Genomic DNA, 17415 nt, shown 5'->3' with positions numbered 1-17415 from the left:
ATTATAACAATATTTATAACAGGTTCTGAGAATGCATAGCTTTCACTTTAAAAAGTCTCTAGCCCCTTCTGTTGCAGAGATGTGCCTTTATCTTTACATCTCTGTAACGGAAGGAGCCAGATACTTGCTTCTTTTGTAAAACAAAAGCTGGGAATTCACAGAACCTGTTACAGTTATTGTTATAATGGTATATATGTGGTGCATGGCTCGGTAACATCTAGATTAGATTACTGCAATGTACTCTACGTGGGTTTGCCCTTGAAGACTGTCTGCAAGCTACAGTTGGTACAGAATGCTGCAGTACAGAATGTTGACTCGTATGGGTCGTAGGGACTGTATCACTCCATTTTTGTTCCATCTACAATTTGCTTCCAGGTCCAATTCAAGGTGCTGGTGTTGACATTTACAATCATATATGGCTTGGGGCCAGCATATTTTAAGGACTGCTTACTCCCGATATGAACCTATCCAACCACTTCAGTCATCTTCAGAGAGCCCTAGTTGTGGGTGCCCCCCATCATCTGAGCCTAGATGCGTGGCAACCTGGAAAAGAGCCATTTTGGTTGTGGCACCAAAACTTTGGTAATACTTACCCAGAGAGATTAATCTGTCTCCCTGTATTGTTGCCTTCTGCCTCACTAACTCCCTTCAAAACATTTTAAGGTTCGCCATCTTAGGAGCCCTGAGCTGAGTAGAAAGGCAGTACAGAAATGTTTTCAAAAAAATAAAGGATGAATTGTGTGAAGAAGCATTTTCTTTTCTGTCACAAACCTATTACTAATCAATTTCATTGGGTAAGCCAAAAAGGAGAGGGAAAAATTATTCACTTTTTATACTTCAAGAAATATTTTATCAGCTTCTATAATAATTCCAATTATTATTATTTTTTTCTAAGCTAAAGAGCCCAAAAGCTTTGGTCATTCTTTCTAGGGAAAGTGCACCAACTCCCTCATGATTTTAGTTGCCCTTTTCCAGCTCCATAATATCCTTTCTGCACTGGGGCAACCAGAAGCTATCGCTGCAAGCGAAGGTTCCCAGCTGCTTTGGGAGGTTTGGGACGCTTACAATACTTTTGCCTACAGCAAAAATGTATTTCAATGTAATTATAGAAGATAGCTTTCAATATGTCATCTCTATTATAGTAGCTGTAAATTATGAAGAGAAGCATTTCTCCTGGCGCTAAGAAAGTGGAAGAGAAGCTGATGGCGTGACACACTTTCTGGAGGGTTACTCCCCCCCCCTTTCTTGCTGCTTTAAAATGCATCCCCCAACTGGCAACAAATGTCAAAATCAAACTCTGGGTGGATTGGTGGCGAGGGGGGGGGAGGGAGAAAAACGCTGCAGTAAAGACTAAGTTGGCCTTTCCTCTTGGGTTCAAAGAGGTGAGGCCAGCACAAATAGCAGTAAGATTATGATGGGGCTGCAAAGATGGGGGGGTCACAACATAGTCCGGGGGCCAAATCAGAGGTCCACAGGCACCAACTGCCATTTCCCATAACATTTGAAACCAGGGGCTCCAAATCTCAGTGGAGGGGCCACGGTTTAGCGGTAAAGCATTTGCTTTGCCTATAGTCCTAGATTCAGATCTCCAGCATCTCCGGTAGCAGATGTTAGGGAAAGATCCTTTTCTGCCTGAGATCCTGGAGAGCCACTGTCAGGCAGAACAGGTAATACTTAACTAGATGGACTGGCTCGAGATCTCACTGTGGGTCCTGCAAGACTTGTAAAGGTATGTCCAAATTTGCTCTTGATCATCTGGAATTGCTCAGACCATCATACTTTTGTGTGAAGGATAGTGACACAGCAACCACTAAAATTCAGTAACAGCATGTTCAACAGATCAATTCCATGCTTCATATTATATGTCTGCCCAACCCTTTTCTTGTATGCACCACCTCTAAGCTTTCTTTTCCCTATCTAGCGCCCTGGTTAGCGGTTTTAACAGGGGATGCGTTTTAAAGGTGAGCAAAGATTGAAGCACCAGCTAGATGGCTCTGCGAGCATGAGAGATTTGCAAGGCATTTTTAATGCCCTCCTCTCTAGCTGGAGCAAACATAGTGGTTGTGGCAGAGTTAGGTGCCTTTATCTGCCTCTGCATTCTCAGTTGCCTGGGGCTTTGCTCACATCCAGGCCAAACCTGGAAAAAGCATTTCATACTTGTGAAGAAGGGGTTAAAGAGCCCTTTGCCTATATCTCAACTTATGCATGGGGGGTGGGGGAGCAAGCAAGATAAATGATAGGAAGATGTTTGAGGGGCTTATATTGGGAGCCAAAATTGAGATCCACTATTGATCCCTCCTGTTCACTGCCCCCGCTCCTCTGCCTTTTCTCTGGGGAAAAAGTTAACACATCTACTTGCCTTGCCTTCACAAAGAGCTGAATTGTGCAGCCGAAGGCACACATCTTTCACCCTCTCTACCTGTCTACCCTCTGTTGCTTCCACCTGTAGCAACCTTCAGAAAACTTGCAGCCAATCAAGGTGGAGAAGCAGTCCCATTTGCCCCTCAGCTTCGAAGACAGGCACAGTTCTCGAAACAAACTAGTACGAGACAGTTTGCTGCAAGGCATGGAAAAATTATCATATTTCTGTACAGCAGACACTGCTGGGTGTCAGGATCAACAGGGGAAAACTTCCATGTTTCACATCAGCTCTGTCTCTTGCTCTCCCAACAGCACACTCCTCCCGCTCCCCCGCTAGCTTCGTGGGGTTTGGACGGATGGATCTGACATTTCAGTTGAAACCTTTGCAAATGGAGCTAGGGGGCTTGAACGCTGGGCCCCTTCCAAATGCTTACATTTATTACAGTCAGAGGCTACAAGGCCAGAGAAGCGTCTGCCCACAACACTTGGAATTTATTCCCGCTCCCATTCTGTCTAGCTGTGTGTCGCAACAATGGGTATTTGCACAATGCTTTCATTTTAAAGCAAGGTTGTTATTTTCCCCCCATTTTGTATCTCCTACATTTAAAACAAGAAGTCTAAGAAATTTGTGCTTAAAGAGCTGATATTCTGGGCTTGGGAGAAATGAGAGCAATCCTTTTGTATTTAAGGCTTTTTGACTGAATTTCCTAGATAGCTAAGCCAAAGAGTATGCCCAAGAAAAAAGGCAAGCCAGAAGCCAAAATTGCATGACCAGGAAAGCCAAGTTTGCCAGAAACAAAATTATATCAATGGTGGGCATGACCACTTCATTATTTCACCCCAACAAGTCAACTACTCTCAGCTGGTTCACCAAGAATGCAAAACTTGCTCAGCAGACATGGTTTCAGTTCATTCAACATGGTCCCAAAAAATACTTTTGGGGATGGTATGGTAGCCTTGGTTGAAAAAATACTTTTGGGGATGGTATGGTGGCAAGAAGAAGAAGAAAAATAGTTGGTTTTTATATGCTGATTTTCTCTACCTTGTAAAGAGAATCAAACCAGCTTACAATCTCCTTTCCTTCCTCTTTCCACAACAGACACCTTGTGAGGTAGATGGGGTTGAGAGATTTTGGAGAGAACGGTGACTAGCCCAAGGTCACCCAGCTTCATGTGTAGGAGTGGAGAAATCAATCCGGTTCACAAGATTAGTCCACCGCTCATGTGGAGGAGTGGGGAATCAAACCTGTTTCCCTAGATTAGAGTTCACTGTTGTTAACCACTACACCATGCGGGCTCTCAAGAGAGAGGCCACATTGCCCAGGTGTGTGTGTGTGCGCGCGCACAACCCACTATTGCCCCTAGGGTTTGGGGGGATAGTATTTAAAAAGTCTTCAAAAACAACAGCAAGACAAAAGAACGCTTGCATACGCCAAGGGAAACAATGCATCTGTCATATCATGATCCACCTCTTTTAAAAAGGACCTCCCAGTTTTCAGTGACAGTTAGTTATGCTGTCCCTATTACAAAATGGTATGGAAGCAAATTTGCAAAAGAGGAGAAGGAATGGAACAACACAGCAGGTCCCTCCTCCACTTTGATAACTGACCACTGGTCTTGCCAGCTGGAAACCCAGAAACACCATACACACAGCATAGAGATACTGCTCATCTTTAACAACCAGCTCTATGATTCATTAGGTGGGCCGTGAAGTCTAAAATAATCAGTTCCTGAAAAGATAAGTTCCTAGTCCTTAGGATTATTTTAAAAAGCATGACAATATGGCTTTAATTAAGACATACAAATATACATGCCCCAAGAGAAAGTGTGCCACAGTCCAAACTCTTCTGCTGAATTATAGCCAAACCAACTGAACTTGTTCATTGCCGACATAAACAAAGCAACATTTCTGATGTGTTAATTTTTCAAAACCCCAACACTGCTTCTCAAAGCGCCTAAAAGGACATTTTGTGCTGGCTGCCAAAAAACCAAAGTAGGAAAAAAAATACAACAATTTAAAACATCAAACACTTGGATTGCAATTGATTCCCCCCCAACCCCCCCTGCAGAAATGTCATACGTGGGTTTGCAGGTAGGAGGGAAGAACAGTTTTTACAACATAAAAGAATTTCAAAATGGCAACACGATACTTTCTAAAATATCCCCCCAATGCCACATCTGTTTCACTGTGACATTTTCCCACTAGCCCTTGTAACCAACACACAGGAACAAACAGGAGCCTCCAAAACGGGCATTTTCTCATCCCCGTGATTAATATGAAACCACTCGACATTCCAGCCTGGTTTTATCTTACAGCACTGTAACAAGGCTACTGAGACAGGCAAAGCCTCCCTAGCCTGAGTGCCCCTGCAACAACTGCAGCCTCTGATTAGCCCTCCTTTAGCAAATTGGATTTTGTGGTTTCTCTTCAATTTCATTCCCGTTGACACACTCATAGGACAGAGTGCCAGAGTGAAGTCAAGAAAGCAGGGCCTTCTTTCAACTTTAGTTCGGAAAACCAACCACAAGCTGTGCTGGTTCACTGAGCTGATAAGGTTCAAGCAGTGGTAGCTTTATTAGGACACCTCAGGGAGACAAAGACGACGATGCTTTTGGTACGGCAAAGCACCAGGCTCCCCAGAACTTGTCTCTCTGCAGCTCCGCAAAGATAGGTGCTCAAAGAACACCTATACATTCATGTATGTATGTATGTATGTATGTATGTATGTATAGGGAAAGCGTGGTGTAGTGGTTAAGAGCGGTGGTTTGGAGCGGTGGAGTCTGATCTGGAGAACCGGGTTTGATTCCCCACTCCTCCGCATGAGCGGCAGAGGCTAATCTGGTGAACTAGATTTGTTTCCCCACTCCTACACACGAAGCCAGCTGGGTGACCTTGGGCTAGTCACAGCTCTCTTAGAGCTCTCTCAGCCCCACCTACCTCACAGGGTGTCTGCTGTGGGGAAGGGAAGGTGACTGTAAGCCAGTTTGAGTCTCCCTTAAGTGGTAAAGAAAGTCAGCATATAAAAACCAACTCTTCTTCTTCTATATATATGTGTGTGTGTGTGTGCCTATATGTGTGTGTGTGTGTATGTGTATGTATGTATGTATGTATGTATTTTAAAGCATGGCAATATAGTTCATGGTTTTGTGTGGACAGGTCACAGGGAAAAGGGAAGCTGTCACTGGAATTAATCAAATTGTACTCTCTCTTTTAAAAAATAGCCAAGAAGTAAAAGCAAACATGGAGAATGATTAGGGCTGAGACAGAACTGACAGTCCTGTCCTGAAGTCTCTAGAGGTTTCCAACACCACAGCAGTGGAATCCCACATCACAGGGAGCTATCAACATCTTCAATAAAGGATTTTTCAAAGCACGTCATGGTAGTTGGGAGTTAAGCACTACAAAGCATTTAAGCAGCACCTGAGCACCTTCAAAACACTTCACATACACCCTATAAAGATATGGAGATACTATTATTGACCTTTGTCAGATGGGAGGAGGGCAGCAGAGGCCGCGTGATGTTTGAGTTTGGTTCATCTAACTGTAAGGCAAGACTAGAGCCAAGGACTTGCTAGTTCACATCTCAGACTTTTATACTACACTAGCCCTTTAATTAATAGCTCCTATCACATGTGTTGTACTAATGCCACACCAAAACCTAGTCAGACCTGCTACTAGCAGCTGCTCTGCAGAGGAGGGAAAGCAGAACCCAGATAGAAGAAGAAGAGTTGGCTTTTATATGCCGACTTTCTCTGCCGCTTAAGGAACAATCAAACCAGCTTACAATCACCTTCCCTTCCCACAACAGACACCCTGTGAGGTAGGTGGGGCTGAGAGAGTGATTCGCCCAAGGTCACCCAGCTGGTATCATGTGTAGGAGTGGGGAAACAGATCCAGTTCACCAGACGAGCCTCCACTGCTCATGTGGAAAAGCGGGGAATCAAACCCGGTTCTCCAGATCAGACTCCACCGCTCCAAACCACTGCTCTTAACCACTACACCATGCTGGCTCTCCATGCAATTGATTAGTGGGATCATATGAAACTTACAGCCACATTTGCGGTTCCTTTTTCAGTTTCCTTAGTCTTGCTCTGAGTTAGCTGTGTTGGTTGGGGAGATGTTCTATTGACATACAGTTTGACTTTTAGCCCTCTTTTGATTTTGATTATTATTTGCACTACTGGTTATTCTCTTGATCTGAAGTGGGGTCTATCTAGAGGGTCCATTTCCCCCCTGCGTTTTACCAGATTCTGCCATTTTAACTTTGATGTTATTGCAAGCTTCTGAGGGGATTTTACCAAAAAGATGGTTATACATTTTACAACAAACTAGCCATCTGATGTCTGATCAGACAACCATAAGTAAGAAGCAGATTTTTGAGGGAAAGCATTAAACACAATTTACTGGCTTGGACATCACAGTAAACTATGGCCAGTGCTAAAATGGACATTGAAAGAAGAGTGTATACGAGTGCATTGAGCCATCATCTCTACAGCATTTTGCTGAGGAAGCACAACGAGCAACTCAGAGGGCTCTTATTCCTCTCCAGTTACCAAAACCCACTTGGTCCTGTTTTCAGCTCATTCCTAAAACTTCAGAGACTAAACTAAGAGTAAGTTGGACACAAACTCAACTCAGAGGCCTTAGGCAAGCTATTTACTCACAGCTGCCTACCTGTAATATAATCAGAATGTCCTACTTTTCAGGCATATTCTGAGGATTTTTGCAATGGTCTATGTGAAAACGAGAGTACCTGATAAGTGCTCCATAAAAAATAAAACAATATTATTTCTGCCTGTTGGCCCAAGATCCTGGCAAGACCCTGCACTGCTACTCCTTCTTGATTTTACATGAGAACCAAACTAAGTACGACAGCAATCCACTGCAAGCACACCGCTTCTAAATTAAATAAATGGAGTGTCCCAATCAGAAAAGTTTGCAGATGCTGATGAAGTCAAGCATATTCAGACAGAGGATTGCAACATCTAACCTGTTCATATTTCTCCAACTCCGTATGATAGATCTGTCTGATCTGGGTCAATTTGGCCCTGTAATCTGAGTGTTCGATAGAGTTATCTGAAGTCCCGCCGGAAGCCGCCGCTGCTGCTGCTGCCGCCGCCGAACCTCCACCTTTCTCGGGACCTGAAACCCCTTCTGCCAGAAGCATATTGTCCAATCGCATTAGCTGGGGGTCAGGAGGATCTTCCTCTTGAGCTCCTCGGATGCTGAGACCTTTGAGTGAAGGAAAGAAAGGGAGGGAAAAAGACCTAAATTAATCTAGCCTGCAGCCCATAAAGCCTACCCCACCTTTTCTGAGCCTCTGAAACAGTTACTGCTGGAAGCCATTAGAACACAAGTTTGTGCAGGCTCACCATCACAGATGTTGTCGCTCAAGGAGGAGAATAGACTAAGTGCTGTGAACATTCACCTCTAAAAGAAATAATAATGAGGCTGTATCAGAACAGCCAGAATGTCTACATCAAGAGAAAGAAGAGTGAAGATATGGTTGGAGGCCACACAAAACAGCAGCCTCACGGCAGCTAAGTCAACCTGGGTCTGTCTAGCAGACCTCCTGGAAACCCGATGTATGCCACCTTAATTCCATGATGGAAGAAAGGGAGGATACCAAAGCAATTAAAAAACATTTCAAAGAGAAACATTCTGTGACATGAATCAATTATGCAAATCCAGCACTTATTTGCATATCATGCACTGCTTCTGCTGGTAACAATTTCTGTGACAGATTATTTACCAACATTATTATGTATAGAAAACTCTACTGTTTAATATAAATAAATATAAAAACTAAAAACAGCGTTGAAGCCATATCATATAAAACTAGCATCAGCATGATTAACATTCAACGAATAGTAAATTCAGATTAAAAGGATCTTAAATAACACCAGAAGCCCAAGAGTGCCTTCGCCCAGTACCACAATGTTAACCAAGATAGCACCAGGCAAATATGCTTAGGGAAAGAGTCCGAAAATCTAGGTGACACCCCAGAGAAGCCAGCTTTTGTACATGGAGATTGGCCTTACTGAACTTTTTCCTATTATGCATATTAAACAAATCTACATTTATTTGCTTTGGGGGGGGGGTGCAGCTTCAGCCAGTAAACTGTGCAAAGCACCAAAATCCTATTGGCACTGCTCCCCCTTTGGCTTGAGATTTCACCAGGTACACATTTTTATCATCATAGGTCAGAGATTACCATTTCAACACAGTTTCCTGGGACTCCAAATTCAGTTTCCTGGGACTCCAAATTCAGCACACAACACAAAGCCCTGCACTGATTTCATGCTAGTACACACACAACTCAAGAAATGCTGAAAAGATACACATTTGAAAGCAATGTTTCTACGTGTTACTTTGATTTTCCCAGGCTGATTCCATGTTATTGGGGGCCTTCTATAAAGTAACACCCAGTGTGCCCCATTCCAGGTGAGACTGTCACACAGAGAGGGCAGGCAAGCAGACACCAGTTGTTGCTTCCTAGTTATTTGCTTCTTGCTCCCCTGCCTGGACAAAACATTCAGCAGCTACTACTTCATTGCCTGTCCTCTCAGCAGCCATTACTGCTCATTCAGGCAGGTGTCTGAATGGTAGACAGCAGCATGCAGCCACCATTACTGCCTGCCCTCTGACTACCTGGCAGAGAAGGACAGAAGGAACTGGACAGTCTGCCAAGCAAGAGATGAGGGTGGTAGGCCCATTTGTTTGAAGGAAGGGATACAACGCCACCACCTAGAAAGGGTTGGCTGCAATTGTTGCTACTGAACACTGGCAGGCTCTCCCTATGCCAGAGCTTGGCAAATCACAGGCGCCAGGTTGCCATGGTGCCCAGAAATTTCATTGTGGTGCCTAGCATTTTCAGCAGTGGTTTTAATGTAGCGTCTCTTGGCAGTTCTCGGTGGAAGTTCAAAGCTTGTTCGTAATTTTGCATCAGAAGGTATTGTTGTATGACATTAATGTGCATGAAATTCTTGTCATTGCATTTGTTACATTTATATGTAAGCTTAACTTTGCATTATTCAGTGGTGATAGACAAATTAATTTCTTAACCAGTTGCTTTCTCTACTGGCGCCAATATTAAATGAATGGGAAGTTTTTAAAGCAATAATGGAATATTGAGAAACTGGGAAGAAGTTAAGCCACAGTTAGGCTAGCTTTTTGTAATGGGGATGACAACCAAGATTACCCCTATTTTTATTTATTGGTATACAACAATTTTGTCATAGCTTTAATAAAATTACAAGAAGCTGTGAAGGGGTTAAGCTTTACTGAGGTCATTAAATATGGTCATTAAAATATGAAACTCCGAATAATGAAAAATGAGTCTGGCTCCTAAATTCTTGGGCTGGCTCCTAGAGTCAAATAAAATTTGTCAAGGCCTGCCCATGGCAGATGCCCAACGGTACCTATCCCTGACATTTATCCAGATGCCTAAAAGGGGTTTGAAGGAAGCCCCAAGTCACAGAAGACCAGAACCTACCACAACTAAATAGAAGAAAAGGTGGTTTTTATATGCTGACTTTCTCTACCACTTAAGAAGAATCAAACCAGCTTACAATCACTTTCCCTTCCCCTCCTCACAACAGACACCCTAACAGGTAGGTGGGGCTGAGAGAGCTCTAAGAGAGCTGTGACTAGCCCAAGGTCACCCAGCTGGCTTCATGTGTAGGAGTGGGGAAACCAACCCGGTTCACCAGATTAGAGTCCACTGGTCATGTGGAGAGTGGGGAATCAAACCTGGTGCTCCAGATCAGAGTCCACCACTCCTAACCACCGCTCTTAACCACTACATCATGCTGGCTCTCTGCCCTAATGGCAGCTACCGCGCCTAAGAACCAATGAGGCTGGTAGGTCATGGATCTGAATTTGTCACAAGCCCCAGCAACACTTTGTGACGCCTGGCTCTGCGGTGCAGAAAAGCTGCACTCTCCTCCCAGAATCACTTGTTTAAACCTCTCAGCAAGTGTAATTGCCCTTTCAGCGCTAACTACATGTTCAAAACTGCCAGCATTGTTACCAGCAGCTGGCAGGAAAACATCAGCATTTATATATATATATATTTTAAAATCTGCCTCTGAACAGAGGATTCCAAAATGCTGCCTAGTCACCAGTCTCAACTGACTAGTATAGATCAAGGCTGACAATTTGTAGGTTTAATCAGGTCAGGCGGGCTCACTGCCAAGACGCACTCAACACTGCCGAAAAACAAAGTTGAGAAATAATTACGGCTGTAGGAGAGAGAGAAAAATCACTAGAGCCGTGGCTCCTCGGATCAGCGTTTCCATTAAAGATGTAACGCGAACCCCAAAACTATCCCAATCCAATTAACCTCTTCAAATCGGCTTTAAAAGTAGGTATCCCTGACAGATTCCCTCTGGGGGAAGAGCTGGCACCTACTGTGTTTGCATCCAGACTCTACCTTCTGTGGTGCTCATGTTTTTGTTTATACACACCGGCACCAGCTCTGCGTCAAGTGCAGCTGACATGACAGTAACATCCATAAACTGCCAAGTATTCAGCTCTGAAGCAGCAACGCTTTTTGCCTCACTCGCTTGAATCTAGCCCAAATTCCTCGGGGAAAGGGGGGAGGAGAACGATTTCCTGCTTTTTTGCCCTGCACATCTGCATAAACATCAGTTAGTCCCTTGTCATATAAAAAGCACTAGAAAAACACAAACACACACAACAAAATCTACCAGCCTCATGATAAGCAATAATGTCATGCAATATGGTTACTTCTGCTGAAATGTCTCATTGCCACTTACAGGCTCTTCACTCCATCACCAATATATGTTCAAGGTTGGAAGGCAAAGGCTACAGCTCAAGGCCTGTGCATGCGTTTAAGCCGCATGGAGACCAATGGGGCACAAGCCACACACAACTTCCTACAGAACTGCGGCCATTGCGTCTTGCAGCCAAGCACGCAACAGAGTAAACCAGAACTGGGATTCCAAAGAGGAATATTAAAGGAGGGGCCGAGATCTTAACTTTTCCCAATTTGGTTACCAGTGTTACAAATTAATAACATCTTCAGTGTGTGTGTGTGTGTGTGTGTGTGTGTGTGTGTGTGTGTGTGTGTGTGTGTGTGTGTAAAGTGCCGTCAAGTCGCAGCCTACTTATGGCGACCCCTTTTTGGGGTTTTCATGGCAAGAGACTAACAGAGGTGGTTTTGCCAGTGCCTTCCTCTGAACAGCAACCCTGGTATTCCTTGGTGGTCTCCCATCCAAATACTAACCAGGGCTGACCCTGCTTAGCTTCTGAGATCTGATGAGATCAGGCTAGCCTGGGTCATCCAGGACAGGGCAACATCTTCATTAGCCACCCTAAATGTTTATATAGCACTTTTAGAATTCAAAGCACTTTCCAAACATCATATTTTGCCATAAAAATAACTCAGTATGGTACGTCAGTATTGTTAACCCCATATTGCAGATGGGGAGGCTGAGCTGAAAGAGTGGCTTACCCAAGGTCACCTAATGAATGTGTACTAGGGGCAAGACAAACCACAGACACCCTAACTCAAAACCTTACCTCACAGCCACTACAATATATAAACCTTATTTTAGTGTGAAAATATTGATTTACAGAAGGCAATTGATATCAAGTAAGCTTCCACAGTTTCAAATGATGTCCCCAACTTCATGTATCCCCCCCAAAGATAGTTTCAGAGGGTAGCCATGTTGGTCCGCAGTAGAACCGCTAGATATGAGTCCAGTGGCACCTCAGAGACCAACAAGATTTTCAGGGTATGTGTTTTCAAGAGTCTAAGCTTTGACTTTTAAAAGCTCATACCCTGAAAATCTTGTTGGTTTCTAAGGTCCTACTGGACTAGTATCTAGCCTTCCCTCCGTATCTCTGTTGTATCTACGCAGTTCCCAATTCTCCCCTTGCTATACCAGATCACATGCAAATAATTTCCTCAACCATCTCCCAACAACCCATAGCTCAAAACCACACCAAAAACAGCTCCTCCTTTGTAGCCTTCCTCTTCTGAGCTTTGCCACATTCAGATCTGAAAACATATCGATACCTGCTCACAGTGTTCTGCCTGCAGGGCAATGTCTCTTGCTGTTATATTTTCTCTTGCTGGATATTTTCTCACAAACAGATCTTGTGAAGTTATAAGCATCACGCCTTTTCATTTTTTGGCCCTCAGAATTGCAGACAAAATTCCTAAAGACATGGAAAACAGGAAGCAAAAGTCATGCTTCCTGCCCAAATTCTGCATGTGTTTTTTGGAATTCTGAGATCAAACTTGTCAATGCAAAGTCGATTCCTCCTTTCCTCTGCCTTAATGTTTTTACTCTCATGCATTAAGTAATCTTCAAAAAGCTAAGCTACTTCTGGGAAGTTCCTAGCAGATTATGTCTAATTTATATGTGTAACTTCATGACAATTTGCAAATGACTGCTAGTTAGCTAGTGAGTAGGCTGTCTGCTTTGCAGATCCCCCCACCCCCGTCTCTGGAGACAGCAGTTGAAGATCTCAGGTAAAAGGAAAACCTCTGTCCACAGCCCTGGGCAAGCATGGGTAGGAAACTAAGTATTTAAATAATTTAAATAAGAGGGGTCACAGCTCAGTGGTAGAGGACATATTTTACATATAGAAGATCCCAGGTTCAATCCCTGCCAATACCAGTTAAATGTTTTCAGGGAGTGGGAGTTGGGAAAGGCTTTTCTCTGCCCAAGACCCTGGAATGCTGCTACCAGCAACAAGAAATGATACTGAGCTAGATAAAAACAATCCGATTCAGTAAACGCAACTTCCTACATGTCCTAGACTACATGGATCACTGCTGACTCCATGAAAGGACAATTCCTATTGCAATCCCAATTTACCCCCACTTCAATTTCTGGTTCACAAGAGATATGTATAATCCACAGGGTGAGCCAATATACCAATGTACGCAAGATGGACCAGGATGTTAACATTCGTTTGAGGGCTAAGCATATGGAAATTGAATGCCATTAGAATAGAAGAGATGTGCTGCTAATTAAGTAAGTCCTACAAGGCTATGTGGGGGAAGAGGATGAACATTCATGCACATATTTAATTTCTGAATCATTGGCATAGCACCTAGCACATCACAAAACAAGCAAGCTGTTTCCCCACAGACAGACAGGCTAGGAAGACAAAGATATTAAATGGCTGGGAGTCTTCCTGGATCTAGGGTTCGCCACATGTAATATGATCTCATGAATCTGCCTCATCTGGCAAATTCTGCCTTTCCTTTATCCAGCAGCTGCACACAGTGGACACTACCTAGCATCTGCCTTTATAAATTATACACTGATAATATATGTATTTTTGACATATAAGCTCACACTGAAGCTATTGTTTCTCTATTTTTATTCCTCAGTATATCAACCTATGAGTTTATTACTACTTAGCTCGCTGACCTTTCAATGCATCGTGGTATTAAGGCACAGAGTGGGCTTGAAAGAACACAATAATACATCACTCCTGGCACAACTGGAGAGGCACTAATGGTATTGGAAGTATAAGGACCCCAGCTAGGTAGCCATGCAACATTCCAGAGCCAAATATTTTCATATTAAATCTGGCACCCTAGACCAGTGCACCTCTGATCAATCTTTCAGGACTATTGTTGAACCTGACAATTTCTCTCCCAGTACGAGAAGTTTCCAAGATCTTCACGGGTGAGCTGCGGAAGGTTAACCACAAACCTGTTTGCTCCTGATTTCCATCTACTTACAGCCACACTATTTATTTTGGTATCTGCAGGATCCAGACAAATCACATAAACAGACGCTAAAAACATTGTTTAACAATGAACTTGGCTTTGTTATAAAACCACAGTTTTAGCATATCTTCCCGCAGATCCTAATTAGCTGTCTTTCAACGCGCCGTGCACCTGCCCCCACAGATAACAGACGAGCGCGCCTGCACAGGCGACGGCATTCAGAGGCCAATAAATAAATTGCAGGTCAAAATTATTACAAAGCTTTTCCTCCGAATAAACCCATCTCCTTCACAATACAAAGCTGCTGATATGAAAAGCACCTAAAAACCCACTCAAATGGTATGATTACAGGGGCCGTTTGAGTTTAATAATCTGACTGTAATTCAGGCATTTTCAACAGCTCATTAAGGGTTCATTAATATATGGGCAAGCTTTTGAATTATAAATAAGCAGATTAGAAGCCTGCAGTGACTGAATTGTACAGTAGGTATCCCAGCTAACGGAATAATGTTGCATGCACAATGCGAGGTTGGCCCAAGAGACTTCTGGTGGAGACACAAGACACTGCTTTCTCAATCTTATTTATTAATCTGTTTGCTTGTTCACCTTGAGAAGCGTGTGCAGGAGGGATGGCTTTCCTGAAGCTTTAAAGGCAAATATTTTAAAACATTCCCATCCGAGGGCCACCAGACCAGATGGACCTATTTGCTACATCAAAGCACTAAAGGTTGAACAGGTGATAGATCCAATCACCACTAAGTGTTAATCCAGCTTTAGGGGGAGAAAACCCTGATCCACAAGAAAGATTCCTATTTGTGTCACTAGGTTCTTCATTCATGGCTTGGGGTGGGGGGGCACTGCTTTTCCCAAATTGTTCAAAAAGAGAAAGAAGCATAGTTAAGGTCTTTCCAGCATGGCTTTAAGGTCTTTCCAACAAGATCTAAGTGATCTTGAGGGCGCTTCCTGTATTAAGTTCTATCTTGTAGTGCTAGCAAGGTACTGCAACCATCACTGGAGAACACCTTTGGAATTGGCTTTCATTTAATGAGCAGGCTTTCATTTAATGAGCAAGCCCATCTTCCCTGCCTTATTTCATGGTCTTGGTAAAATGTGTTTGCCTTCATGGACCCCCCTCCCCATCGACTTATGCCACTATGTACAGTTTAATCCAATTTGAAACAATTTTTCATGAAACGCTGATCATCTCTCAATTGTTTTTTCTCTCACAATCCAAATTTGCCCTCACCAAACAGTAGACCTTTGGCTACTAGCAATTACAGTCAATCAATAAGGTCACTGATTTCACAACTCACTACTGAATTCTGTAAAGGACTTCACTAAAATGAACTCTGTCCAGCTTTCAGTAAAAAACAAAATCAGTTCCAATATTTTGATGGTATTGCACAATTATTGTATTTTTATTCAATTACAGTCTATGTAAGTTGATGAATAATTTGTGAATAATTTTCAGGGGTGTGTATGTTCATTCCACATTTTAGTGTTGAGAATAAAATTTCATTTTATTTGCCTTGTGAGGGCAGAAAGGTGGGATATAGATATGGTAAAGTAAAATAAATAAATATTTTACATATAGGCTTTCTAGATTTTTTTCAGTTTGCACTCCAAAGAAGCCTGTCTCCTTTGTTTGCTACCAATTGTGCCATTTTCCCTCCCGGCTTTGGACATGGATCTCTCCTAAGTTGAAACTGAAGATTCAAAGACTATGCAAAGGCCCTTTGTCTTTTCTGCATGGCATTTTGCCAAGTACAGCGACCACAATGGTGGAAACTTATTTCATGCTGTCATGTCACACTTTGTAACACTGTGCTGCTGCAGCTGATTGTATGGCCAGTCCTAATGCAAACCCATACAAGTACTCTAGATGCTATGAGCATCTTCAGCAGACTGGAACTGTGAGGGACACTCTTCAGCAGCTAATGCCATACTGAAAGCACAGAATTGACCAGAGAATTTGTATGCTCTTCTGTGCCCAGTTTACACAGCTTGCGTAAATGCAATGTCGTGCTTCTTCTCTTTAGCTTTTTTAGCCAACTGGGATGATTCCTGAATTTGCGGGTCTAAATATTCAAAAGGCCACAAGGCAGCTCTTTAATATGCCAATCAAAAAAATGACATGAGAGAACACAGGCATATCGATGTGTTTGCACACATTATATCATGATACAGAGAAATGCACGAGAAGGCATGCGTATATGAAGGACTTCTTGAAGCCTTTCTAACCTGTACATCCAATTCCCCACACTGTGTTTAAAGAGGACTGTACAAATCTTCCAAGTTTCAAAATAATGCACAGGAACTCCATAAATTGGACACTATAGATAGCTGGCAGGTCCAATAATATTCTTTTGCTTTGTTTATTTTCCCCCATCCACAGTCTCTTGTTGTTTTGGAATCACATTCCATTCCAGTATCATACAAGCTCAGAATACAACCACTTCTAACTTATGAAAGATTGGGGAAAAGAAATCATTCTTGGTGGGTAACAAAAGAAGCAAACCCTATCACAAATGACTGCAGAGATCAAAGTTAAGTGGCAGAGCCAAAGCAGAAGGGAAAATGTGGTCTGGCCACGGAAACAAGGTAAGAGGCAAACAGTACATTGGAAATTAAAGCCTGCACACAGAAAAACTAAAATGTTGTGCAGTACAGATGGTTCCAGAAGCACATCCAGACAATGCAATTTTTGTGCAATATTTACCCCATATGACTAAGTATCTTATGACCTCAGCTCTTGCTTAAAAATGGAGGTCTCACACCTTGCAAGTCTCACTAGAATGATTGCTTAAGTGAGATTCTCCAGGCCTTCAAGCTTGGCTTTTAAGGCTCCCTGCTATTCGGGAAAGGGGGTAGAGCCTTAGGGAGGTGATCAGGCCAGCGAAAAATGTCAAAGCTCGGTTGTACTAAGGCCATCATTTGACCAAACTAATTGCTCCCTTTGACCTGTCCAGGGTGCTGAAACTGTTGCTTGTGAGCACCACTGCTCCAGTTGTGGGACCCACAAGAGTTCCATCTTGCTGGTAACCAACTACGCCTGACCTGCTCCATTTATCCTGCAAGCTTCACCATGGTACCATTTCCGATTCCTGGATCCTGTATTATTTCACTTTTTCTAAACTTCCATCCTTTTTCAAATTCAAGATGCCAGCTAGATCAAAAACAGCCTCTGACTGCTGTCAGTGACCTGGGGAGAAGCAGCAACAGCCTTACTGTGTGGCAGAACAAAGGGCTGATGCTGCCAATAAAGCAATTCAGAACTGAGAAACACACAACTAGAAGAGGTTTAAAAACATGCAAAAGGGTGATGCTACATCTCC

General features: G+C 43.1%; 1 protein-coding gene across 2 annotated transcripts in view; it reads right to left on the bottom strand.

The window, feature by feature from the left end:
• Positions 1–17415, bottom strand: part of PBX3 (PBX homeobox 3) — a 208012-nt gene that overhangs the window by 37799 nt on the left and 152798 nt on the right. For both annotated transcript variants that reach the window (XM_056860946.1, XM_056860947.1), the window contains exon 3: positions 7352–7593. In XM_056860946.1, coding sequence (XP_056716924.1) covers positions 7352–7593 — 242 coding nt within the window. The remainder of the gene's footprint in view (positions 1–7351; positions 7594–17415) is intronic.

This window comes from Euleptes europaea, chromosome 14 (genome assembly GCF_029931775.1).
Source record: "Euleptes europaea isolate rEulEur1 chromosome 14, rEulEur1.hap1, whole genome shotgun sequence".
In the NCBI taxonomy this organism is placed as follows: Eukaryota; Metazoa; Chordata; class Lepidosauria; order Squamata; family Sphaerodactylidae; genus Euleptes; species Euleptes europaea.
This window is presented reverse-complemented; position numbering and strand designations above follow the sequence as displayed.